The sequence below is a fragment of the Erythrolamprus reginae genome, chromosome 6, assembly GCF_031021105.1.
Source record: "Erythrolamprus reginae isolate rEryReg1 chromosome 6, rEryReg1.hap1, whole genome shotgun sequence".
Lineage (NCBI taxonomy): Eukaryota > Metazoa > Chordata > Lepidosauria > Squamata > Dipsadidae > Erythrolamprus > Erythrolamprus reginae.
In genome coordinates, this window is record NC_091955.1 from 1,933,887 (window position 1) to 1,961,617 (window position 27,731).

At 45.3% G+C, this 27,731-nt stretch overlaps 1 protein-coding gene across 5 annotated transcripts; it reads right to left on the reverse strand.

The window, feature by feature from the left end:
- Positions 1-198: 198 nt before the first annotated feature.
- On the reverse strand, positions 199-27,262 carry OPTN (optineurin). 5 transcript variants are annotated; one of them, XM_070755025.1, is made up of 15 exons: positions 26,865-27,262; positions 25,501-25,607; positions 22,986-23,162; positions 22,173-22,375; positions 19,466-19,633; positions 17,450-17,529; positions 16,007-16,153; positions 14,629-14,713; positions 11,865-11,980; positions 10,935-11,084; positions 9,046-9,139; positions 7,448-7,606; positions 5,189-5,319; positions 2,890-2,945; positions 199-1,517 (listed from the first exon to the last, which is right to left on the reverse strand). In XM_070755025.1, the coding sequence occupies exons 3-15, from the start codon at positions 23,149-23,151 to the stop codon at positions 1,393-1,395; spliced, it is 1,680 nt and encodes a 559-aa protein (XP_070611126.1). In that variant the 5' UTR covers positions 23,152-23,162; positions 25,501-25,607; positions 26,865-27,262; the 3' UTR covers positions 199-1,392. The 5 variants fall into 5 exon arrangements, with proteins under 5 accessions (XP_070611126.1, XP_070611128.1, XP_070611127.1 ...); XM_070755027.1 differs by having other exon boundaries at positions 17,456-17,529; positions 26,865-27,200; XM_070755026.1 differs by lacking the exon at positions 25,501-25,607 and having other exon boundaries at positions 26,865-27,201.
- Between the last annotated feature and the right edge of the window lie 469 nt (positions 27,263-27,731).

A 27,731-nucleotide genomic window follows, 5' to 3' on the forward strand; every position in this document is an offset into this window, starting at 1 on the left:
CAAATACAAAGTTTTAATCCCTTCCACCTATCTGGTAAGGTTATTGGGCCTGCATGATAGATAAAGAAACAGGAGCTTTCTAGGATAATAGATCAGATTAAGAAATCTCTGAAACGCACTTAAGAAAAAATCTTGAAAATACTGTTTTAAAAAGCTCCTCAGCTCTTGTAGGATCTTCAGTAAACTTTAAAACAAAAATGTTTCAGAACATGGCTTTATTGTTTTTTTTCATTAGTACAATTTGTTTATCACTTGTGCCACTAAATCTTTTTCTTTTCAAGTATAACATCCAGACGATTCTTGAAACAAACATAGGGACCAACAAAGTAATTATTGGGCAGTCAATCAATTGAATCTTCATTTAGCTTAAACAAGGCCACTTACTCACTGTAAAAACTAAGGTGAGCATGTGTGACCCACACAAATATTTTCCTTGAATGGTTTCCTAGCTTTGTTGTAAACTTTATATTATAGTAAGGTACTTATGGAACAATAAGAGGTACAAAATTAAACTTTAAAATAAACATTTCAAATATGATATTTAATTAAAGCACAAGGGACTCTTGTAAGTAATTCATGATTTCTTTGATTAATGTTGAAATTTAAGCAGAATTTGAATCAATCAAAAGAACAAGTAAAAATCAACGTTATTATTGCTCTCGCTGCCTTTTATCATTTACAGATATGCCACAAATTGCAGCAACTATTTCAAAGTAGAATCACCTACATCCCAGTGTGAAATGTTTTCTCAGTTGGCAATCAACACATTTTGATTTTACCTGTTCGTCAATATACTTCATCATGTATTTCTTGTCAGTCAAAGTACCACTGTCTGTCAACCATATGTACTACACGGAAGGCCACACAAAAAAATTTGATGGTGAAATGTTTAAATCCATCACGGCTCTGTTTTTCTTTCATCAGGATCGCTTGAGTTTCAGTAAATGCGATCCAACTATAAAATGAATTGTTCCGGTCCAAACAGCTACAGAAATGTTTCAACCTCAAAATCTTTTGCACCCCTTTAAAACAGGCGATTAAACATAGATACGCAGCTTCGAAGTTGCCACTTAAGACTCCCAGTTTGCAAATACTCCTACTGAACAAAACTGCGTTAAATAATCCCCATGTCACCGTCTTTTAAAATGTGTCAGTCCCTAGCGATTAACGCAGTTGACAAATTTCATTTTTGCCAGCTGGGAACGGATTGTACGGAGGGACGTTATATTTTCCGCTAAGGACAATTTTGAACGCTTAACTAAATCCTAAAACTTCCCTAGGGAATCCTGAAGAAGCAGCCATTAAGGTCTGAAACAATTTCTAAACGAGGTGCATATTATTATTATTTTTTTACAAAGTGCAGGTGTCTGGGCATTTTTGAGAACATTGTTTTTAGATGATACAGTCCATAACGTGAATTTGAAGCGTATCTATATCCGGGAGAATTATACCACATTTTGGACAAGAATGTATAGGAATATCCCTTGCTTGCTGTTGCTGATTCTGGTCTTCAGCTCCTGCAGGTATAGAGGATATTTTTTAAAAAAAAGAATATAAATATATATATGAAATATACTTTGAATAGTATGGCTAGCTGATGAGGCCAAAATAAGGCCGAAATAGATCTATCCTAGTCTCCCTTAATTTTCAAATTCAGCAAAAAAACATGTGACACATACAGATAGAATTGTCGGCTATCAATAAAATTAACTGCCTTAGAAATGGCCCTGGGTTGGGCCGAGAGGCAAATAAGGAGCTGTGATGTTCCTTCAATACACCAGGGTGATTCGACACAAAAATATGTAACCCTTCCCTGGCGCAGAGCTGAAGGGATTAGATACTGTAGCCTAGAGGATAATTCTCTGCCTTAGAAGGCAAAGGTTGCAGGTTCAAGTCCCAGTGGGTATGGCTAGCTGATGAGGCCAAAATAAGTCTGAAATAGATCTATCCTAGTCTCCCTTAATTTTCAAATTCAGCAAAAAAACATGTGACACACACACACACACACACACACACACACACACACACATATATATATGTCACATGTTTAAGCTGAATTTGAAAATTAAGGGAGACTAGGATAGATCTATTTCGGCCTTATTTTGGCCTCATCAGCTAGCCATACAAATATTAGATTTGTATGCTGCCCCTCTCCGAAGACTCGGGGCGACTCACAACATAACAGCATTACAAATCCAATAGTAGAAAAAATAAAATCAATTTAAAAAACATCAATAACATAGTAAAATCCCTAACTATACAAGCATACACATTCAACCTAATCCATCTTACAGTAAGGCCGAAAACGTAACAAAAAAGGGGGAGAGGGTGGTAATTATCTCCATGCCTGGCGACAAAGGTGGGTCTTCAACATTTTACGGGAGGTGAGGAGGGTGGGGGCTCTCCGAATCTCTGGAGGGAGTTGATTCCAGAGGGCTGGGGCCGCCACAGAGAAGGCTCTTCCCCTGGGTCCTGCCAGCCGACACTGTTTCATCGACGGGACCCGGAGAAGGCCAACTCTGTGGGACCTAATCGGTCGCTGGGATTCGTGCGGCAGAAGATGAATTATACATAGACATCAGGCGGGGGTTACTATCTACTGCTGCTACTTGTACGAGACATGCACAGATCTGCGTCTTTGGCGTGCACGCGCCCTAGTGAGATTTTGTGTCTGCCCATGTGCAGGAAGTAAAATCTCGCGAGAGGACGTGGGCGTGCATGAGATTTCGGTGATTTTTTGCCGAAATCTTGCGCCCGCGAGTGTTCTCTAACAAGGTTTTGCTTCCTGTGCGTGTAGGAAAAGGTGGAGGTGGATTTGTGGCCTAAACAAAAGACTCCATTCCGTCCAAATTTTGGTCCCACCTTCCCGCGCGGACCCGCTTGAATTACCTTGATCTGATGGCAGCCTGGTTCCATGTCGGGTTTGCATTTCTGCCAAAGAGCACCTAAGGAGGAACGGGAGTGCATGTCAACAGCCAATTCTCCACTTCCGTGGTTCTCAACCTTTCTAATCCCGCGACCTCTTAATACAGTTCCTCATCTTGTGGTGACCCCCAACTATAAGTTTAGCACCAATTCTTCCAACAGATCTTTAAACTGATTGGCAAGAGGTCAGAGGGACACCCCCCTGTAAAGGCCTGATTGGTTGGATTGTGAAAATATATTTTGAGATGCCAGTATATGTTGTGGTTAGCTCTGGCCCAGCTCCTGCCCCAAGGACTGTAGATGTGGGGGAGACATCCACATGCTGCAGGCCTGTTTTGCCCCCGGTGGAATCTGATGATGAAGGCTCCTCTGACCAAGAAGACATGAGTGACAGGGAGGAGGAGAGTGGGGCAGACAGCTCAGAAGGAGATCAATTCTCTAGCTCCTCCTTGGATTCGGAACAAGAGTTAATGATACAGCCACGCATGCGGAGAGCGATGCATAGGCAACAACAACTGAGAGATTATTATCAAAGAAAATGAGGCCACCTGTGGTTGGGTGGGGCTGTGGTCATTAGTGAGGCTGCTATAAAGAGCAGCCTGTGGGTTTGGCCATTGTGGAGGATTATCTGATCGTTGTGTTTCATGACTGCTTTGCTGACTTTGACTTTTTGTGTGCTGATTTCCCCCCGCTTTGAAACTAAACCAGAGCAAAGTGTGTTTCACTTTGTGAAAGAAGAAGGACTGTGAATTGCCTCACAGCTGCAAGCTAAGTATCACAGAACTGATAAGGGACTTGTACAAATTACCAGTTTGTTTGGAGACCAGTGCTCTTTGCTCTACCAAAAGAGGGCTTGGTTTAAGTGAATTGTCCTTATAAAGAACATTGTTTTGAATTTTCAAATGTGTGTGTGTCTGAAATTTGTACCTGTGAATTTTTGGGAGGAGTCTACCAGAGAGCCCGACAGAACAGTATAGAAGTTTTAGTTGCTAACACCATTGGAAATTTGTCTTTTCCCATGGTCTTAGGCGACCCCTGTGAAATGGTCATTTGACCCCCAAAGGGGTCCCGACCCCAAGGTTGAGAACCACTGCATGAGAGGAATTCATTTAAAAAATTAAAAATTTCAAAAAAGACTTCTTTGTTTGCTGATCTGAGGGCACCACGATGGATTTATACTAATGATAATTTTTAGAACAAAAACTGGATTGATCAAAGAACAACCGGGGCAAGCAATTGGGGACCCCAGTTCTCCTCCTCCTCCTCCTTCCCTCTTCTGCTTCTCTTTGTCAAGGTTCTAGTCCCTATGACCTATCAACCAAACCCAACATAAACCAAGTCCACTGAATACTGTGGTTAGCACTCGGGGCAACGTTAAGGCAGGGACCTTCAAGCGTGGCTGATTTTAAGACTTGTGGGCTTCAATTCCCAGAATTCCTCCTATAATATTCCTCCTGCTCTCCGCAAACCCCACAACCCTACTAACACTGAAAATGTTGCCTAGCTGGGTCCTGAGACGTCTGCGAGAAAGCCACACAGCTGAGAGAAGACCCAGTTCTTCCTCCTCCTCCTCCTATCTTCTGCCTCTCTTAGTCAAAAGGATGCTACCTGTTCCAGGTAGCATCCGAACTAAATCATAATCCGAGTCAAAGTGCTCCTCAAAGTTCTGATTTATTTCTGGAGCCCTCCTGGCACCTACACTGGGAATCCTGAATTTGAGTTGAAAGTTCACATCCTTCGTCCCCCAACCCACAAACTCCTGTTGCCCACTCAGATTGTGCCAGCGTGGCCGGTCCTACTTCCGCTTTCGCCCAGGTGGGTGGGCATAGGATGGCCTTGAAACATAGAAACATAGAAGTCTGACGGCAGAAAAAGACCTCCAGGTCCATCTAGTCTGCCCTTATACTATTTTCTGTATTTTATCTTAGGATGGATATATGTTTATCCCAGGCATGTTTAAATTCAGTGACTGTGGATTTATCTACCACGTCTGCTGGAAGTTTGTTCCAAGGATCTACTACTCTTTCAGTAAAATAATATTTTCTCATGTTGCTTTTGATCTTTCCCCCAACTAACTTCTTGAAATAATGCATTATGGCTGCGTGAAACACCCTCCCTCCGAAGTTCCCACCAACATCAGGCCTTCTACAGATAGTATGGCAAGGAGTTGATTCATCACCAACTTCTGCCCCGGCTTGACACTTTCTTTGGTAGACATTGAGGGGGTGGGTGGGTGGGAGAAAGCCCTTCATTGGTCCCTCACCTGCCCAGGTCTCCACGGTCTTGATTTTCAGCCAAGAAATACGCCAACTGTGTGGCCAGTTGTTCTTTTTCCTCGTGGATCTTCTCCCTCGCCTCTCTTTCGGCGTGGAAGTCGGAGCAGTAGACCTCCATCTGCTCGGAAAAAACGGTGTGGTCTCAGTTCAAACAGCCCCAACATTTTCATTCTGTGAAGTCTCAACTCCAGGTCTTGCTCACCTGAAGAGCCCTGGTGGCTAGAGTGTGGCATTGCAGGCTGATTCTGCCCACTGCCAGCAGTTCGATTGTGACTGGCTCAAGGTTGACTCCCATCCTTCCAACCCAGATTGTTGGGAGCTGTAGGCTGATCCGGTCAACCGCTTAGAAAGGGCTATAAAAGCACTGTGAAGTGGTATATAAGTACTATTCCTTTCTTCCTTCTTCTCTTTCCTTCCTTCTTCCCTTCTCCTTCCTTCCTTCCTTCCTTCCTTCTTCTCTTTCCTTCCTTCCTCCCTCCTTCCCCTCATTCTCTCCTTCCTTCCTTCCTTCCTTCCCCTCATTCTTTCCTTTCTGTCATTCTCTCCTTCCTTCCTTCTCCTCCCTCCCTTCTTCCTTCCCCTACTTCTCTCCTTCCTGTCATTCCTTCCTTCCTCCCTCCCTCCCTCCTTCCCCTCCTTCTCTCCTTCCCTCCTTCCTGTCATTCCTTCCTTCCTGTCATTCCTTCCTTCCTCCCTCCCCTCATTCTCTCCTTCCTGTCATTCTCTCCTTCCTTCCTTCCTTCCTTCCTTCCTTCCTTCCTTCCTTCCTTCCTTCCTTCCTTCCTTCCTTCCTTCCTTCCTTCCTTCCTTCCTCCTCCTCCCTCCCTCCCTCCCTCCCTCCGTCCCCTTTTCCTTTCTCAATCTTCTTTCTGGTGGGGCAGTGGTTACAATGCAGTATTGCAAGGTGACTCTGCCCACTGCCAACAGTTCGATCTTGACTGGCTGAAGGTTGACTCGGCCTTCTGTCTTTCCGAAGTGGGTCAAATGAGGACCCAGATGGTTGGGGGAAATAGGCTGACTCTGTAAACCGCTTAGAGACAGCTGTAAAGCCTTGTGAAGAGGTATATATATCTAAGTGCTATTTGCTATCTAAGCAGGCTGTCAGCTTCTGGCTGGCTTGGTTTGGGAAGTTTATTTATTTATTTATTAGATTTGTATGCCGCTCCTCTCCGTAGACTTGGAGTTAAATGGTTCGAGGCCCGGTGCGGACTGGATGGGAGACCACCATGAAATCTAGCTTGGACTGGGAAATTGAGAAACACCCCAGAATGTGGTATTTTCAAACCGACTCCATGGTAAAAATTGTCCAGAAAATTTGTGTTTGAAAGTGAGTGGTTAGGAAGTGGATAGATGCTCGAATGCTCAGCCAAAAACTCAGGAACCAACGTAGATCAATAATGAAGACAGCTCAGCAGGAACAGGTGTAAGTAATTTTACCTTTCAGTATATTCAAAAAACTACTTTCTTTCCCCTTCTTCTATTTACAGAATACACTCCACTAACTATGTACATGGAGGTATAACAAATCTTACTCACAAATAGCTATTATACTAACTCTGGTTTAACTATCTCACCACCCATACACAGTTCAAGCTTAATGCTTCCATTGGACCACAAACTAAGCCATCAACCAACTATCCAACAAAACCACACCCACTGCAAAGGTGCTTTGCTTCTTGTAATGCTCTGGCCCAATCAGGTTGCAGCTTAGTCCCTGCGACTCAGCATTATCACCGTTTTACCTAATTACAACCTTCTTTTACCTTACATGGAATATCATCTAGGCCAGGGGTAGGCAAAGTTGGCTCTTCTATGACCTGTGGACTTCAACTCCCAGAATTCCCGAGCTAGCATGATTGGCTCAGGAATTCTGGGAGTTGAAGTCCACAAGTCATAGAAGAGTCAACTTGGCCTACCCCTGATCTAGAATATTGTTTATTCTTGACAAAAATAAAAAATCTAGGTGAACGTATCCATAAAGTCATCCAGGGTTGAGTTCAAGGGAGGAAGATGTCTCCTACTTTGTTAGGGGGGACAGGACCTGACCGGACTTTGCAACTAAGCAGGGTCAGTCCTGGTCAGGATGGAAGACACCCCCCCCCCCCCAGGGAATCTCAAGCTACAGACTAGATCAACCTACATCAACCAACTAGCCAACAAAACCACACCCACTGCAAAGGTGCTTTGTTTCTTGTAATGCTCTGGCCCAATCAGGTTGCAGCTTAGTCCCTGTGACTCAGCATTACCTGAGCTCTCAGCACAGCCACTGTCTCAAGCTCTTCTTCTTGCTTCATGAGGGTTTGCTTCATCTTGTCGATCTGCAGCTGCTTGGCCGCCAGGGCCTTTTCGGCAAGGTCCAGTTTGTGAATTAATTCATCGAATGTCGCCTGGTCGGCCCGTTGCGCCTGCAGGAGGATAAATCAGGGATGTCACCTGTTGGATTCCAAGGGCCCACTGGTCTTTTTTGGGGCGGGGCGGAGGGGAACTAGCTAAGTAGGGCTGGACCTGTTAGTACTGTGTACATAACTGCTTGGGTTTGGCAATATATAAACAAACTATCAATGTAGGTTTAAATGGATTATAACACTATACAGTAGTTAGCGTTGCAGTTGGCCACAAGAGGGAGCCAGAAGCATCTCTCTCTGTCTCTCTGTCTCTCTTTCTCCTCTCTTCTTTCTGTCTGTCTCTCTTCTCTGTCTCTTCCTTCTCTCTTCTCACTCTCGCTTTTGGTCTCTTCTCTCTCTCTTCTTTCTGCCTCTTCCCTCTGTCTCTTCTCTCTCTCTTCTTTCTGTCTTTTCTCTCCTTCCTCTCTTCTCTCTCTCTCTCCCCTCTCTCACTTCTCTGTCTCTCTCCTCTCTTCTCACTCTCACTCGGTCTCTTCTCTCTCTCTCTCTTCTTTCTCTCTCCTTTCTCTCTCTCTTTTCTCTCCTTCCTCTTTTCTCTCTCCTGTGTTTTCTCTGTCTCTCTTCTCTCTCTCACTTCTCTGTCTCTCTCCTCTCTCTCTTCTCACTCTTGGTCTTGGTCTCTTCTCTCTCTCTTCTTTCTGCCTCTTCCCTGTCTCTTCTGTCTCTCTCTCCTTTTTCTCTCCTTCCTCTCTCTTCTCTCTCTTTTTTCTGTCTTTTCTCTGTCTCTTCTCTCTGTCTCTCTTTCCTCTCTCTCTTCCCTCTCACTTCTCTCTCTTCTTTCTGCCTCTTCCCTGTCTCTTCTCTCTCTCTCTCCTTTTTCTCTCCTTCCTCTTTCTTCTCTCTCCTGTGTTTTCTGTCTCTCTTCCCTCTCTCACTTCTCTGTCTCTCTCCTCTCTCTCTTCTTTCTCTCTCTCTCCTCTTTTTGCCTCTTCCCTCTGTCTCTCGTCTTTCTCTCTCTCATTACTCTCTGCTATTTCTGGTTTGTCTGTGTGACTACGCTGTAGAAATGTGTGTTCAAATGATGGTTTAATGTATTTTGTAAGTAAGGCTTACAGTATTGTATATATATATATTGAGAGAGGCTTGCAGTACTGTATATATACTGAGAGTATTGACCGATGTAATTGTGAATGGCTAGGATTGTTCTTGACTAAGCTATTTCCAAAAGCAAATAATAGAAGGAGAAGGAGATAGGAGAAGGAAGAGGTGATGGTATTAGTAGTATACAGTGGTGGAGAAGGGAGAGTTAGAAGGAGGAGATAGGAGGAGGAGATGGAGGAAGAAGAGAGTGCGGAGAAGGAGACAGAAGAAAGAGAAGAAGAAGGCAGAGGAGATAGGAGGAAGAAGCGGAGGACGAAGAGGAAACCCAGTATAGGTTTAAGGAGTAGCCCTCGAAAATGGCTTCCCACCCTTAGCCCAAACCTTCCAAGTTCTCTCACCTCTTCACGTTTTAATTCTTCAACGGTCTGCAAAGCTTCGGTCAGTTCCTTTACCAGCTTGCCGTAAGCGTCCTGCAGGCTCTGAAATTTGCCTCTGGGAGAGGAAGAGGAGGAGGAAGACAAAATTCAAGCACCAGCCGAGGGTCTCTCCCATTCTTGCTTTAGCCCCCTTTCACAGAAGGCCAAAGTTCGGAGGCTACAATGGGTCCAAAACACAGCCGCATGAGATGTTGTGGGCGTACCTAGATACACCCACGTTACATCAACGCTGTGCGTGCTACATTGGCTCCCAAGAGACCTCAACTCAAGGTGTTGGCCATCACCTTTAAAGCCTTACATGGATTAGGACAAAACTATTTTGTACAGTGATACCTCGTCTTACGAACTTAATTGGTTCTGTGACGAGGTTCGTAAGGAGAAAAGTTCGTAAGATGAAGCAATGTTTCCCATAGGAATCAATGCAAAAGCGAATAATGCGTGCAATCCCAAAACTCACCCCTTTTGCCTTGTGCCGCTGGGAACCCCCGCCTCCGGACTTCCGTTGCCAGCCGAAGCACCCGTTCTTGCGCTGCTGGGATTTCCCTGAGTCTCCCCTTGCTGGGATTCAAAGCAGCGCTGGCAAAAATGAAGGGGACCCCAGCGAGGAGAGTCTCAGGGAAATCCCAGCAGCGCAAGAACGGGCGCTTCGGCTGACAACGGAAATCCGGAGGCGGGGCATCCCAGCGGCAGCGGCTCGGGTTCGTAAGGTGAAAATAGTTTGGAAGAGGAGGCAAAAAAATCTTAAACACCGGGTTCGTATCTCGAAAAGTTTGTTAGAAGAGGTGGTGTTCGCAAGACGAGGTATCACTGCGTTTAATTCTTGTTTTGCAAGCCGCCCTGAATCTACGGAGAAGGGTGGCATAGAAATTAAAGTAAAGTAAAGTAAAGTAAAGGTAAAGTAAAGGTAAAGTAAAGGTAAAGTAAAAGTAAAGTAAAGTAAAAAGTAAAGTAAAGGTAAAGGTAAAGGTAAAGTAAAGTAAAAGTAAAGTAAAAAGTAAAGTAAAGGTAAAGGTAAAGGTAAAGTAAAAGTAAAGTAAAAAGTAAAGTAAAGGTAAAGTAAAGTAAAGTAAAAGTAAAGTAAAGTAAAAAGTAAAGTAAAGGTAAAGGTAAAGTAAAGTAAAAAGTAAAGTAAAAAGTAAAAAGTAAAGTAAAGTAAAGGTAAAGGTAAAGTAAAGTAAAAAGTAAAGTAAAGGTAAAGGTAAAGTAAAGTAAAAAGTAAAGTAAAAAGTAAAAAGTAAAGTAAAGTAAAGGTAAAGGTAAAGTAAAGTAAAAAGTAAAGTAAAAAGTAAAGTAAAGTAAAGTAAAGTAAAAAGTAAAGTAAAGTAAAGTGAAATAAAATTAAAATAAATAAATAAAATAAAATAAAATAAATAATAATAATAATAATATAAAATAAACAAATAAATATATGGGACCGGATTCTCCCGCATATCTCCCAGCACAGAGTTGGTCTCCTCACGGTTCCTCCCACCTTTGCGCGGAAGCAAAACGACGCCAAAAATCGGCAAAATCTTGCACGCATGAGCGTCACTGTGCGAGATTTCGCTTCCGGCGCATGCACAGGAACCAAATCCTGTCCCCGCGGCAGTCACCAGCAGCACACTGGGAACGCTGATGAACAGGAACCCCCGCCTGGGGGAATGGAAGGATTTATATTTACATAGGATATACGGCTGTAAAGAATATAAATCCTTCCTTTCTCCCCCATTTAGTCAGAACTGAGGAAGCTTCTTGCAGGAGAAGTGAAACGTCTTCAGGGAAAAAACAAAGGAAGTCCAGCTGCCTCTTGGGAAAGGACGGAGGACGGAGAGATCCAGTCCTTGGCCCTTTGTTCCCAAGCCGACACTTACTTCTCGTCGTTGGTTTTGGCCTGTTCGAGCTTGATTTCTGACCGCATGCTCTCCACCTGCAACTCCAGTTTCTTAACGGTGTACAAAAGTTGCTGCTTCTCGTTCAGGTCTCCAACGCTGGAGGGGTGTTCCCTCTCAAGAACCTGACACCTGGGGAAACGGAGGCATCGTAAGGGAAGAAATGTGGTTAAAGATCTCAGCAGCATTTTTTTCTGCTACAGCGCCATGGTGGCGTAGTGGTCAGAATGCAGTATTGCAGGCTAGTTCTGCCGACTGCCAGCAGTTCGATCATGAGTGGCTCAAGGTTGACTCAGCCTTCCTTCCTTCCTTCCTTCCTTCCTTCCTTCCTTCCTTCCTTCCTTCCTTCCTTCCTTCCGTCCTTCCTATCTCCTTCCCTTCCTTTCTTCCCCTGTCATTCCTATATCCTTCCTTTCCATCTTATTCTCTTTCTCATTCTCTTTTCTCATTGCCAATGATTTGGAGTGCAGTACTGAAGGCTGACTCTGCCGACTGCCAGCAGTTCGATCCTGACCAGCTCAAGGTTGACTCTTCCTTCCTTCCTTCCTTCCTTCCTCCTTCCCTTCCTTTCTTCCCCTGTCATTCCTATTTCCTTCCTTCCTTCCTTCCTTCCTCCTTCCCTTCCTTTCTTCCCCTGTCATTCCTATTTCCTTCCTTCCTTCCTCCCTTCCTTTCTTCCCCTGTCATTCCTATTTCCTTCCTTCCTTCCTTCCTTCCTCCTTCCCTTCCTTTCTTCCCCTGTCATTCCTATTTCCTTCCTTCCTTCCTCCTTCCCTTCCTTTCTTCCCCTGTCATTCCTATTTCCTTCCTTCCTTCCTATCTCCTTCCCTTCCTTTCTTCCCCTGTCATTCCTATCTCCTTCCTTCCTTCCTTCGTTCCCTCCCTTCCCTTTTGACAGTCTTCTATACTCACTTTTCGTGCAGTTTTTTCTGAATTACTTCTGCTTCGTTTAACTTGGCGTGGGTCTCCTGAAGCTCTCTGAAGAGGGCAGATACCTGCTGGTTCAGCACTTCCACTTCACTGCCCATCTAAAAAAAGAGTGAAATTGTCAGCTGGGGGAAAAAAAGGATGGCGTCTCGCTGAAAAGACAACGAGGCGCGAAGGAATGTGGCTAACAGCACGCAGAAGTCAAACAGGAATCTAACTCTTAAATGAATCCGCCACTCGGAATTTAAAACAAAACCCTTGTTGTAGGCACAGTACAAGAATAATACACACACACTGCTCCTACAAAATCAGTAGTGACAACTGTTTGTCACTCATAGGAAGAGTTTTCTGTTTAAGTGTAGTGGACAGCAAAGGATGGACCATCTCTGGCGGGCCCGGGACAGGGGTTTAACCTCTGTCCTGGTGCTCCTTGACCTCTCAGCCGCTTTCGATACCATCGACCATGGTGTCCTTCTGTGCCGGCTGGAGGGGTTGGGAGTGGGAGGCACTGTCCTTCGGTGGTTCTCCTCCTACCTCTCCGGTCGGTCGCAGTCGGTGTTAGTGGGGGGTCAGAGGTCGACCTCTAGGTCTCTCCCTTGTGGGGTGCCTCAGGGGTCGGTCCTCTCCCCCCTGCTATTTAATATCTACATGAAACCGCTGGGTGAGATCATCCAAGGGCATGGGGTGAGGTATCATCAGTACGCAGATGATACCCAGCTGTACATCTCCACCCCATGTCCAGTCGGTGAAGCAGTGGAAGTGATAAGCCGGTGCCTGGAGGCTGTTGGGGTCTGGATGGGTGTCAACAGACTCAAACTCAACCCTGATAAGACGGAGTGGCTGGGGCCTGGGGGTCTTGCCTCCCAAGGACAATTCCATCTGTCCATCCATAACCCTGGGGGGGGGGAATTACCAACCCCCTCAGAGAAGGTCTGCAACTTGGGCGTCCTCCTCGATCCAAAGCTCACATTAGAGAACCATCTTTCAGCTGTGGCGAGGGGGGCGTTTGCCCAGGTTCGCCCGGTGCACCAGTTGTGGCCCTATCTGGACCAGGACTCATTGCTCACAGTCACTCATGCCCTCATCACCTCGAGGCTCGACTACTGCAATGCTCTCTACATGGGGCTACCTTTGAAAAGTGTTCGGAAACTTCAGATTGTGCAGAATGCGGCCGCGGGGGCAGTTATGGGTCTCTCCCTCTCTCTGATTAACCTGTTATTTCTGGTTTGTCTGTAGAACTGTGTGTTCAAATGATGGTTTAGTGTATTTTGTAAAGTAAGGGTTATGGCATTGTATATATACAGTGATCCCCCGCTCGTTGCGAGGGTTCCGTTCCAGGACCCCCCGCAACGAGCGGGTTTTCGCGAAGTAGCGCTGCGGAAGTAAAAACACCATCTGCGCATGTGCAGATGGTGTTTTTACTCCCACAGCGCTAGCGAGGAGCCGAAGATTGGGGGCGGCGCGGCTGTTTGCCGCCGGCATGGAGGGCTTCCTAGCAGCCCCCCAAACCCGGGTTGGGGGTCCGGGGGGCGCTGGCTCTCGGCGCTTTCGAGCTGAGTCCGGGAGCGAATTCGCTCCCGGACTCAGCTCAAAAGCGCCGATAGCAAGCGGCAAGGAACGGCTTGTCTCGGCGCTTTCGAGCTGAGTCCGGGAGCGAATTCGCTTCCGGACTCAGCTCAAAAGCGGCGAGAATGAACGGCGTGGGCGGGCGAAGGGCGGGCGGCAGCGAGGAGTTTGCGTGGGCGGTGGGGAAACTCCTCGCTGACGCCAGCAAGAGGGGGAAGACTCAGGGAAGCCGCCCAGCAGCTGATCTCCCGGTTGCCATCTACGCATGCGTGCCCCGGGCACGCATGCGTAGATGGTATTTTGACTTCCGGGTTGAAAAATAGCGAAGTACCCTGTTCGCAATGGTTGGGGACGCAATAAACGGGGGATCACTGTATATTGAGAGAGGCTTATAATATTGTATACGCACTGCGAATATTGACTGATGTAATTGTGTATGACTAGGATTGTTCTTGACTAAGCTATTTTTAAAAAAAAATTTTTTTATTGGATTTGTATGCCGCCCCTCTCCATAGACTCAGGGCGGCTAACAACAGTAGTAAACAGCATATGACAATCCAATATAAACAGTTAAAAACCCTTATTGTAAAACCAAACATACATACAGACATACCATGCATTAAAATTGTAAAGGCCTAGGGGGAGAGAGTATCTCAGTTCCCCCATGCCTGGCGGCAGAGGTGAGTTTTAAATAGCTTGCGAAAGGCAAGGAGGGTGGGAGCAATTCAGATCTCTGGGGGGAGTTGGTTCCAGAGGGCCGGGGCTGCCACAGAGAAGGCTCTTCCCCTGGGTCCCGCCAAGCGACATTGTTTAGTTGACGGGACATGGAGAAGACCAACTCCGTGGGACCTAACTGGTCACTGGGATTCGTGCGGCAGAAGGCGGTCCCTGAGATATTCTGGTCCGGTGCCATGAAGGGCTTTATAGGTCATAACCAACACTTTGAATTGCCAAAGTAAATAATATTTATACACTTAATGTACCTGGTTATCTCTATTACTATTTGTATCTGCCACCTCTACCTTTCCTCTGGCCATCCTTGGTAACTCAAGGGTTACTCTGCACCCTCCTTAACACTTAACAGTTTGCAAGAAAATCACCAAGCCCACGGAGCACCAAGGACCCCGCAATTCAACCCAGAGCAACAAATATTTTCTTCTGTTAGTAAATGAGTAGTACTTACACTTTCACTCCTCTCTTCCTTCTTGCTGGCTTCTTGTTCTGTTTGAGTGCTTTTGTCATCTGTTTTCCTTTTCAAACTCAAGAGCCTATGGAAAGCAAGGATTTTGGTGAAAACATTGACCTAGAACAGGGGTCTCCAACCTTGGCAACTTTAAGACTTGTGGACTTCAACTCCCAGAATTCCTCACCCAGCTTTGCTACTGGGTGGCTGAGGAATTCTGGGAGTTGAAGTCCACAAGTCTTAAAGTTGCCAAGGTTGGAGACCCCTGATCTAGAACATCATATCAAAGAACATTTATCTTGAATATATTTTTTTTTTGACAATTTGAAGGATGTGCAAATGGATATACAAGCTCATGCATTTTGAATCTGCTTTGCTCGCGAGCAAGCTAATGTTACAACAGCTACATCAGCGTTTAAGGGGGGATGATATATGTTTTATCCTTTGTTTTTTGTTTTTTAAATGCACGTTTTTCAATCTTTTTTTGCTTAGTTTTGTTTGATCTGTTTAATTTATTGTCGTTTTGCGTTTTCACCTGTCAAATAGAAAATTAAAATTAAAAATGATTTTTAAAAAATGAGTGAAGGACAAGCCATTTAGCTCAAGTTGCAGGTTAAATTGCAGAGAAAACTCTTATAAAAATTGCTGAGAAAACTCTTATACAACAAGGAACCCCTGCCTGCATGCTTGCTCCTGTTCCCGAACCGGTTATGTGAGATTTAGCTTCTGCGCATACGCAAAAATTCAAACCTTGCGCAAGGACACACGGGTGAGATTTCGCCCATTTTTGGCATTTTTTTGCTGAGCATGCTCAGGAGCAAAATGTCGCTCGGATGTGCGTGCGCGCATGCTGGAGCTGTGGAGCTGTGAGCGGGAGCAACAAAAGCAGCAACCATTGGTGGCCTTCCGCCTACTCCAAACTTAACATGGGCTTGTTTGCATTGGCTTCTTCCCACTTGTCCACCCACAGATGGGTTGCTCTCCCCACTTCTGTTGATTGGTTGGAGAACACCAAACCTTTGGTACAGATGGTTATTGAAACGGATGTCCATGTGCCACCTCTATGTTGGTTGAGGCAGGCAGGGTTCCCTTGGGTCCCATTTGTTGGGGGTCAAGGGAAAGGGAGGGTCTTCTCTTCTCTTTCTGCTCAAGATCCTCATGGACAATTGGGGGGCCACTGTGGGACACAGAATGCTGGACTCGATAGGCTTTGGCCTGATTCAGCAGGGCTCTTCCTAGGTTCTTTTTTGGGGGGCAAGGATGGCGAGATAGAGATACTACAGAGTTACACCCGGAAGGAAAGGAGAGAACGATTACTGGGACAACACAACGGTTGAAGCCGGCTAGCAAAGGTGTCGGATACGACTAGAATACAAACTGTTGGCATTTGTCCTTCAGTTCCTGCATCTTAATTTCAAGGACTTCCCGCTTCTGAGTCTCGGTCCGGAGGGAGTGCAGCAGCTGGCTGACGGTCAGTTCTTCTTTTTCCAAGTATTTCCTGGCTTCGTCCACAGATTTATTCCGGCTTTAATAAGATAGAAAAGACACATTTGGGGTGAGATGATGACCACTCTCCTATTCTAAGCCAGTGCTTCTCAAATATTTTCCGTTACGCCCTACCCAGGAAGAAGTAAAAATTTCGCGCCCCACCAACTCTCCGCCCCGACCAACCTGCCACCCCCAAATTGCACCCCAGCGCGAGATGTGTGTCCTACCTAGGTGGGGGTTTCCACTCCCGCAGCTCCCAGTGTGTTGCGTGTTCAGGTCCGCATCGCCGCGCAGGAAGCAAAATCTCGTGAGGGATGCGCGCGCGCGAGATATTTCGGTGAATTTTTTTGCTTCCGCAGCCAAAACACTGCCGGAATCTCATGCGCGCGTACTTCCCCTTGCGTGATATTGCTTCCGGTGCATGCGCAGAAGCTTTGACGTCATGGAGACGTCCTTCCTGGCCGGCCGAAACGTGGACTCCAGGAAGGACGTCTTCGTAACGTCAAAGCTCCGTCCCTGGAATTCCCTATTGGGATTCCCCACCTCCGTTTGAGCCTCCCGACCAGCCGACAGCTCCAGGGCTCTTCTGCAAAGGTGACAGCCGGGTGGCGGCGCTTCTTGGCGGCCTCCTGAACCTGAACTTTTCCCGAACTTCCGGAGCGTCGTTTTTGCCATTTTTTTTTTTTTGCTTGCATGCATTAATCATTTTTACATTGTTTCCTATGGGAAATATTGTTTCGTCTTACGAACGTTTCACCTTACGAACCTCCTCCCGGAACCAATTAAGTTCGTAAGATGAGGTATCACTGTAATTTTGAATCGGGTGGCGCAGCACATAGAGTGCTGTACTGCAGGCCACTGAAGCTGACTGTAGATCTGTGGGTCAGCGGTTCAAATCTCACCAACGGCTCAAGGTTGACTCAGCCTTCCATCCTTCCGAGGTGGGTCAAATGAGGACCCGGATTGTGGGGGCAATGTAGTGCCTCTGTTAAAAAGTGCTGTTGCTAACATGTAATAAGCCGCCCTGAGTCTAAGGAGAAGGGCGGCATAAAAAGCGAATGAATGAATGAATGAATGAATAAATAAATAAATAAATAAAAAATTATATTTGTCTTTGTATTTACTGTTTTATACTATATAAATTATATAATTATATATATATATTATTATTATATATTATAGGCTTTGAGCCACCCTGGAGAGGGGCGGAATACAAATCTAAAAAATAACAACAATAATTTTCAGCAGCTGTGCTAAGCCGCTGTTGACTGACCTAGAAAAGGAGGCCACGGGGAGAAGCAGATATTCGAAAGAGCCAAGAGAATCTACTCACACGTACAGAGCTGAGTTCCCGTCTACTCTTTTCAGGTCTACATCCGGGTGTTCTTTCAAAGGCCCCTCGGCTTCTCCTTCCTGTAGGAAGCAACAAATGGTTTTTGTCACTTTTGATCGACGGGTTTCCTGTCTCTGAATAAACACACTTTATGGCAGGGGAGAAATTCAGTAGACTCTGACAAGTTTTTGCAGTATCCTTCCCCCAGGAGTGAGGAGGGAATGGGGATTTTGCAGTATCCTTCCCCCAGGAGTGAGGAGGGAATGGGGATTTTGCAGAATCCTTCCCCTGGAGCGGGGAGGGAATGGGGATTTTGCAGTATCCTCCCCCCAGGAGTGGGGAAAGAATGGGGATTTTGCAGTATCCTTCCCCCAGGAGTGAGGAGGGAATGGGGATTTTGCAGTATCCTCCCCCCAGGAGTGGGGAAAGAATGGGGATTTTGCAGAATCATTCCCCTGGAGTGAGGAGGGAATGGGGATTTTGCAGTATCCTTCCCCCAGGAGTGAGGAGGGAATGGGGATTTTGCAGAATCATTCCCCTGGAGTGAGGAGGGAATGGGGATTTTGCAGAAACCTTCCCCTGGAGTGAGGAGGGAATGGGGATTTTGCAGTATCCTTCCCCCAGGAGTGAGGAGGGAATGGGGATTTTGCAGAATCCTTCCCCTGGAGCGGGGAGGGAATGGGGATTTTGCAGTATCCTTTCCCCAGGAGTGAGGAGGGAATGGGGATTTTGCAGTATCCTTCTCCTGGATTAGGGAAAGAATGGGGATTTTGCAGTATTTCCCCCAGAAGCGAGGAGGGAATGGAGATTTTGCAGTATCCTTCCCCCAGAAGCGAGGAGGGAATGGGGATTTTGCAGTATCCTTCCCTTGGAGTGGGGAGAGAATGGGGATTTTGCAGTATCCTTCCCCTGGAATAGGGAAAGAATGGGGATTTTGCAGTATCCTTCCCCTGGAGTGGGGAAAGAATGGGGATTTTGCAGTACTCTTCCCCCAGAAGCGAGGAGGGAATGGGGATTTTGCAGTATCCTTCCCCTGCCACACCCACCAAGCCACGCCCACAGAACCAGTGGGGAAAAAATATTGAATTTCACCCCTGCTTTACGGGTTTGTCAAAAGAAGGGGTGAACGAATACTCTCCAACGCCAGCGCTTGGGTCTCTACAATTTCAAGGTCTTATTTCCTTCTCCTTTGCCCCCCTCCCCCACTTCCACATCCATCCCGGAGATTAAGTGATCCTGGTTGACACCTCTGAGGCTATGGGTAGTCCTTGCCGTGTGGCCGAAGCAAAATTTTTGTCGCTAAGAGAGACATCTGTTAAGTGAGTCTAACCAGGGTGTCCGGGGGGGAAAGCATTGTGAAAACCCCTGACATCTCCCTGACATTTCCCTGTAACTTGCGATCTGGTTATGGCACAGTCATAGATGACGTCATACCAAACGGCTCAGCCGTGGAGAAATATCGATAGCTGAGGAAGTAAGTTCTTGCCACAGTTATGCTCATTTTTGCTCGACTCTGCCAGGCAGCACGATCAATTTCTTTAAAAACATGATTTTCCCCTGACTCTTAAACATTTTAATATACAGTAGTATCTCTAGATACGAGCCACTCTGCATGCGAGTATTTCCAGATACGAGCTAGGAGGGGAGAGACATTTCTGTTCTACTCCCGAGCTGAAATTCGGGATACGAGCCGAGCGTCCACTAGGTGGCGCAAGAATCCTTGCTTTTGGTTAGAATCCTTGCTTTTGGTTATCTCCGAGGGGAAAAAAAGTTATTTGTTCCAGAATACGAGTTGCCTCGAGATACAAGCTCCCTTATGGAACCAATTATGCTCGTATCTAGGGGTACTACTGTAGTTTGTTTTCCCCCCTGATTTATTCCATTTTTTTTCATGAATTCCCTAATAATTCCCTGATATTTCCCGAACCGCCAATTTCACTGATAATTCCCTGATTTTCCTGTTTTCTAGGTTTGCTGGACACCCTGCTAACCCTAACCCTAACCCATGTCGCTTACATGCATTCTGATCTCGACGAAGGAGTCTTCGGCTGTGGCCGAGTTGAGCTTCAACTGCAGCTCTGAAATGATGGCTACCAGATCCGCCTTTTCAGCCTGGAGTTTGGCTACCTGGGCCTTCAGTTGTTCCAGCTCTTGGGCCATCTCCTTCCGCGAAACTGGACTCTCCTAGGAGAAGAAACTCAGCTGTGAGTCGCCATCCAGAACAGCTGAGATGTTACGGGCTGAACGCCGAAAGATTCTAACCGCCCTACGACAATAAGGCTACGGCAATAAGCCGTCCCGAGTCCTTGGAGAGGGGCGGGATAAAAATCTAACACATAAATAAATAAATAAATGAATAAACACAGAAAGTCCTCGACTTACAATTCCTTTAGTGACCGCTCAAAGTTACGAAGGCACTGAAAAAAGGGACTGAAAAAAAGGGTGGCCAATACTGTAGCGCCATGGTGTTTCCTGCGCTCTGCTGGGGAATCCCAATATCCATGCTGTTAGGAGACTTGGTTCGGTCAGAACTGAGTCAAAACCACCTTGGAGAGGTGGGGAAAAAAAGAAGTACCTACTGGTAAGCTGGGGTGGGTGGGTGGCATAATGGGGTGGGTGGGTAATGACCTATAAAGCCCTACATGGCATCGGATTAGAATACCTTCAGAATCGTCTTTTGCCTCACAAACTCCAGCGACCGATTAGGTCCCACAGAGTTGGCCTTCTCCGGGTCCCGTCGACTAAACAATGTCATCTGGCGGGCCCCAGGGGAAGAGCCTTCTCTGGGGTGGCCCCGGTCCTCTGGAATCAACTCCCCTGGAGATCAGAACTGCCCCTACCCTCCTCGCCTTTTGTATATTACTGAAGACCCACCTATGTCGTCAGGCATGGGGAAATTGAGCCCCTGGGTTTATATTATTTATGTATGGTATGTGTTGCATGGTTTTAATAATGGGTTTTGAGATGTTTTTTAAATGTATGAGATTTGTTTACATTGTTGTTATTGTTGTGTCACGCTGAATATTGCCAGCCCCAGAGACATTTAGTAATTAAAGAGTTAACTGTGTGTGTGCCTTACTAAGATCCTCCTATTGTGATGTAATATCCTGCCAAATCTAACCTCACTTCCTTCTTCTTCATCCTAAAACTCCATTCTCGTTTCTATCCACCATCATGTAAGACGTATTTGTTATGTTGTCCCTCGAGACGTTTTATTTTCTACTTTTATAATAAAAGAAATCTTGTTTTGAACAAATGACTAAAGGCTTTCATCTATCGCCTCCGCGGGATTAAGGTTTTAACGGACTTTAATCACTTACAAACCGCGACAGTGAGCCGCTCTGAGTCTCCGGAGAGGGGTGGTATACAAATCTAATAAATTAAATTAAATTAAAATTCTGTCCCCTTGGCCTGCAGCGACGGAAGACGAAGCTGAGCGGGATTGAAATAAAAAGATCGGAGTCACCCAGCGCTGTTTTTTTTCCCAGTTATGACTTCCGTAGCACTCCCTTAGTGATATGATCCAAATTCAGGCGCTTTAACCGGTTCATACTTATGACGGTCATAGCGTACCAGGGTCAGGCGATCCCCTCTTATGACCTTCTGACAAGCAAAGTCAATGGGGAAGCCAGATGCGCTTAACAACCGGGTTACTAACATCGACAACAGTGATTCACTTAACAACATTGGCAAGAAAAGTCTGTAATATGGTAAATGATTTAGTTTTACTAGATAAATGGTCAAAGCAATGGAAACTGCAGTTTAATGTCTCCAAATGTAAAATAATGCACTTGGGGAAAAGGAATCCTCAATTTGAGTATTGTATTGGCAGATCTGTGTTAGCAAAAACTTCAGAAGCGAAAGATTTAGGGGTAGTGATTTCTGACAGTCTCAAAATGGGTGAACAGTGCAGTCAGGCGGTAGGGAAAGCAAGTAGGATGCTTGGCTGCATAGCTAGAGGTATATCAAGCAGGAAGAGGGAGATTGTGATCCCGCTATATAGAGCGCTGGTGAGACCACATTTGGAATACTGTGTTCAATTCTGGAGACCTCACCTACAAAAAGATAGTGAAAAAATTGAATGGGTCCAAAGACAGGCTACAAGAATGGTGGAAGGTCTTAAGCATAAAACGTATCAGGAAAGACTTCATGAACTCCATCTGTAGAGTCTGGAGGACAGAAGGAAAAGGGGGGACATGATCGAAACATTTAAATATGTTAAAGGGTTAAATAAGGTCCAGGAGGGAAATGTTTTTAATAGGAAAGTGAACACAAGAACAAGGAGACACAATCTGAAGTTAGTTGGGGGAAAGATCAAAAGCAACATGAGAAAATATTATTTGACTGAAAGAGTAGTAGATCCTTGGAACAAACGTCCAGCAGTCGTGGTTGGTAAATCCACAGTAACTGAATTTAAACATGCCAGGGATAAACACAGATCCATCCTAAGATAAAATACAGGAAATAGTATAAGGGCAGACGAGATGGACCAGGAGGTCTTTTTCTGCCGTCAGTCTTCTATGTTTCTAGGTCACAAAATGGGGCCAAACTCACTTCACAAATTTCTCACTTAAGAGTCATCAGACCATGCGCTGTGGTCATAAGTCAAGGACTACCTATACACAGGTTTTTTTTTCCTGGCTAGTTTTTTCAATTTGGGAGCCCCCCCCCCCTCGCTTCCTTCTAGGCCCCAGGCAAAGTCCAAATCTTGTTTTTCACTTACGCCGTTGCTCCGTCCTTCTTTCTCTTCCAGGCTCTGGAGCTTCTGCTGGAGGCTTTCATTCTCCAGACACTTGGCTGCCAAACACTGACGCGCTTCCTTGAATTTCGACTCGTAAAATTCCCGCTCTTCTTTCAACTTCTCCTTCCAAGCGGACAGCTCTTCGAAACGATCCTTCATGGCCTGGTTGCGCTGCCTCATGGCTTCTGGTTGACCCCAAGAAAGACCCAGTTAGGCGTCAGAATGACCCGTTCCCCAAAACACGGAACGTGGAGGTCGAATTCAGCCGGTTCGGGCAAACAGAAGGAAAAGGGGGGACATGATCGAAACATTTAAATATGTTAAAGGGTTAAATAAGGTTCAGGAGGGAAGTGAACCCAAGAACAAGGGGACACAATCTGAAGTTAGTTGGGGGAAAGATCAAAAGCAATGTGAGAAAATATTATTTGACTGAAAGACTAGTAGATCCTTGGAACAAACTTCCAGCAGACGTGGTTGGTAAATCCACAGGAACTGAATTTAAACATGCCTGGGATAAACATAGATCCATTGTAAGATAAAATACAGAAAATAGTATAAGGGCAGACTAGATGGACCAGGAGGTCTTTTTCTGCCGTCAGTCTTCTATGTTTCTAAACTGGTAGTAGCAAATCTGTGGGTCGCTTCTACCAGTTTGCCTGAAGTGTCTGAATACCGCTTCCACGCTCCCGACCGGGAACTAAGGAGGAATTTCCTAACAGTGGGGACAATAAAATAAATAAATAACACAGAGGCCTGACAAGGACCTGTCGGCCACGTTCGATGTTGAACGTTCACCTTTGAGCTCGTTGTTCTCCGTGATAAGTTCTTTCATCTGTTGAACCATCTCCTCCACGCTGGAGTCGCTGAGCGTGGGTGGTACCAGGCTGGGATGTCCATTCTCCACTTCGGTCTTCTCCGACCGACCGTTTTGAAAAGGGATGTTTAAAGGTGTCTTGGACATGGTTCCCGTTGCTTCAATTTTTTTTAAAATAAAAAGGAATGGAGAGAAAGAAAAGGAAAAAACCTGCATAAATGGATGCAGGAAATAACCAAAGTACAGTGGTATCTCTACTTAAGAACTTCATTCGTTCCATGAGCAGGTTCTTAAGTAGAAAAGTTTGTAAGTAGAAGCAATTTTTTCCCATAGGAATCAATGTAAAAGCAAATCATGCGTGCAAACCCATTAGGAACGAAATAAAAGCTCGGAATTTGGGTGGGAGGAGGAGGAGGAGGAGGAAGAGGAGGAGAGTCGCTGCCGAAGGAAGAAGGTGAGATGAGATGAATAAAAAAAAATCCAAAACTTTAAGGCAGCCCAGAAAAGCCCGAGATGGCCGGGATTAATGGGAGAATGGCAGGAAACTGGCTGGGCCTTCGTGCTGCTCTCAAATTTCCTGGGAATTTTTTCCGGGCTCGGGTTCTTAAGTAGAAAATGGTTCTTAAGAAGAGGCAAAAAAATCTTGAACACCTGGTTCTAATCTAGAAAAGTTCTTAAGTAGAGGTACCACTGTACCTATAGAATTGACACCAGAGCTCCTCCTCTTGGGAATATTAAAAAAACATAAAGTATTAAATATTTAATATTACATATTACCATCATAGCCAGGATAGTATTCGCAAAGTTTTGGAAAAAAACCCAGATATCTCTGCAGAAAGCATAATAATAAATAAAATCTACAAATGTGTTGAAATAGACACACTTCCCATAGAATTACAGGGCCCAAAAGATTCAGATTATTATGAGGTTTGGGAACAATGGTATCAATGGGTTGAATATATAAAAAAATAAAAATAATAGCTAAAAAAATAAAAATAAATTTAAAAAATAAGAGGACCATAATATGTGAATATGTAAATATAAATATGTTTGTAATAATGACAAAAGAAATAAGATTAAGTGTAATGTGTTTATATTTAAACAAAAATAGAACTAGGTAACCATGTAAAATTGCTCAAAGAATTATTTTAACAGTTATTTTAAAGGAAAGATTTGAAAATCAATAAACTTTATTTTTTTAAAAAAACAAAAAGATCTCTGCCAGAAAAGCAAAAAAAAATTAATACAAGACCCTGATCTGCAACAGTGATTTTCAAACTTGGTGATTTTAAAAATGTCTGGACTACAACTCTCAGAATTATCCACTGTTTTTAAAAAAGAAGGGTAACCAGTTTTTCAACCTTGGCAATTTTAAGAATTCTCCACTGGGAAATTTTGGGAGTTGAAGTTTATAAATTTTAAAATGGTCAAGTTTGAAAAACTGATCTAGACTTTACAATTTTAATGTTTTCCCACCTTTTTTTTTTTTTTAAAAAAAAAAGCTTTTTGAATGTTTCTGCAATTTTATGGAGTTTGCTATCCAAGTACTGTATGTATGTAAGTATGTATGTATGTAAGTACGGGCGTGCATAAGTGCACCAGAGGGTCTTCCGTCCCCTGTCTTAATGTTTCTCTTTTACTAGTATCATGTACAGTGGTACCTCTACCTAAGAACACCTCTACTTACAAACTTTTCTAGATAAGAACCAGGTGTTCAATATTTTTTTGCCTCTTCTCAAGAACCATTTTCTCCTTACAACCCCGAGCCTCTGAAACTGTAACCGGAAAAGGCAGGGAGAAGCCTCCGTGGGGCCTCTCTAGGAATCTCCTGGGAGGAAACAGGGCCGGAAAAGGCGGGGAAAAGCCTCCATGGGGCCTCTCTAGGAATCTCCTGGGAGGAAACAGGGCCGGAAAAGGCAGGGAGAAGCCTCCGTGGGGCCTCTCTAGGAATCTCCTGGGAGGAAACAGGGCCGGAAAAGGCGGGGAAAAGCCTCCATGGGGCCTCTCTAGGAATCTCCTGGGGGGGAAACAGGGCCAGAAAAGGCGGGGGAAAGCCTCTGTGGGGCCTCTCTAGGAATCTCCTGGGAGGAAACAGGGCCGGAAAAGGCGGGGAGAAGCCTCTGTGGGGCCTCTATAGGAATCTCCTGGGAGGAAACAGGGCCGGAAAAGGCAGGGAGAAGCCTCCATGGGACCTCTCTAGGAATCTCCTGAGAGGAAACAGGGCTGGAAAGCACTGGGAAGCGGTATATAAGTCTAAGTGCTATTGCTATAAAGGTTATAAATGAGTACTGCAGGATTGAGTGCCATATAAGTCAAATTAAATAAATAAAGATAGATAAATAAATAAATAAGAACCAGTTGCATCCAAATTTTGATCACGTGACTATGGGGACATTGCCAAGCTCATAAGTGTGAAAAAAACAAGTCACATTTTTCCCAGCCCCGTTGTGACTGCAAACAGTCACCCAACAAATCATGGTCAAGTCCAGAATTTACCTGTGTTGCCTTAACTTTGGAGAAATCCAAGCTGCCCCTATATCTTGTGGGTCAACTGAATCTGCAAAGCAAATCCTGTTGCAAGATGTAACAAAGATGTTGAGACTCTAGAAAAAGTGCAGAGAAGAGCAACAAAGAGGATTAGGGGATGATTGAAGGCTAAAACGTGAACGGTTGCAGGGACTGGGCACAGCTAATTTAGTGAAAAGAAGGAGCAGGAGGGACATTGATAGCAGCATTTCAATATCTATTTATTAATTAGATTTATATGCTGAGAGAGACTCAGGGCAGCGTATAAATATTTCGGGGGCTGCCCCAAAGAAGGAGTCAACCTATTCTCCAAAGCCCCTGAGGGTAGAACAAGAAGCAACGGGTGGAAACTAAACAAGGAGAGAAGCAACTTAGAACTAAGGAGACATTTCCTGACAATCAGAACAATTAATCCATGGAACAAGTTGCCACCAGAAGTTATGAATGCTCCAACACTAGATGTTTTAAAAAATGATGTTGGGTAACCATCTGTCTGAAGTAGTGTAGGGTTCCCTGCCTAAGCAGGGGGCTGGACTAGAAGACCTCCAAGGTCCCTTTGAACTCTGTTGTTGTTGTTATTATTTTATTCACAAAAAACAGTAATACACAGCAAACACGATTTATATGCTAGATTTTGTATCACAGTATCACAAGTTGAACTCTTCCCAAGTGTCTAGGACTGTGTGATGTATTATTATTATCATTATTATTAGTAGTAGTAGTAGTATTGTTGTTGTTGTTGTTATTATCATCATCAGAAGAAACAGTAATACACAGCAAACCAGATTTGTATGCTGGATTTCGTATCACAATATCACAAGACGAACACTTCCCAAGGATCTAGGCCTGGGTGATGTATTATTACTATTATTTTATTTATTTGTCAAACATGTATAGGATAGTAGCAGTTTGTATAAACATAAGCAAAAGTAACGATAAAAGAGGACAGTAGGATAGGGGTTGTAGGCACAGTGGTGCACTTATGCACGTAAATAGTAATTAGTACTGTAATAGTAATTACTATTACTACTACTGCTGCTATTGTTATTGTGTTGTTATTGTTATTATTATTATTATTATTGGTTGTTATTGTTATTATTAGTTGTCGTTATTGTTATTGCTGTTGTTATTATTATTAGTTGTCGTTATTGTTGTTATTATTATTGTTAATAATACAATTGTCATTATTATTATGCCCCCCAACCCTGCACGGAAAGGAGAGCGAGGGGCATTGCAAGGGCGCCATCCTGGCCAGGGCTGAGCGCAAGTCTCCGCCTTGGCTTGGACGGGGCCGGGCGTTCCCTGACCTCCGGCCCTCTTCCCACCTTGCTTACCTTTTGGGCCAAAGCGTCTCCAGGAACCAAGGGCGCACAGGAAGCCTCGCCGGGGGCGGAGAGGGCAAGGGGACCCCGCTTAGCTGCCCCTCCAGACGGGCCGGCGCTTCGGCTCGGGCTTCCCCGGGGTTGGGGGGGCCAAGCGGGGGCCCCTCCCGGCTCGGGGGCTCAAGCGCCCCCCTGCAGGACCCTGGCGGGCCGCGGCGTTTTGGGCAGGCGTCGGGGTGCCCGGGCGGTGCGTAAAAGCGCAAAGGAGAGGGCGCAGAAGGGGCGCGGCGGCGGCGGGGAGGCCGGGCGGGGAGTCCTTGGCTCGCTCGGGGCTGGCTCCGGTCAGCTGACGGCAGGAAGAGCCTCCGCCCCGGCTGTTCCGGGGAGTTGACTCACTCCGCCGCCGCGCCAAGAAGCCCGAAGGCGCCTCGAGAAGCCGCCAGGCGGTGCCAGAGGTTTTGCTTTCTCTCTTTCTCTTCCTCTTCCCCTCTTTTCCCTTTCTCCCTTTCCCTCCTTTCATTCCCTTTTTACTTTCCATCTTTTCCTTGTCTTTTCTTTCTTCCCCTCCTTTCTTTCCCTTTTCCCTTTTCCCTTTCCACTGTCCTTTCTTTCCCTCCTTTCTCTCTCTTTCCTTTTCTCCTCTTTCTCTTTTCCTCGTCCTTTCTCTCTTCCCCTCCTTTCTCCCTCTTTCTCTCTTTCCCTTCTTACTCTTTGTTTCCATTGTCCTTTCTTTCCTTTTCCTTTTCCCTCTTTCTCTTTCCATTCTATTTCAATCTTCTCTTTTCCTCTTTCCATTTTTCCTCTTTCTCTCTTCCTTATCCTTTTCTCTCTTCCCCTCCTTTCTTTCCCCTTCTCTCTTTCCCTTTCCCCTCTTTCTTT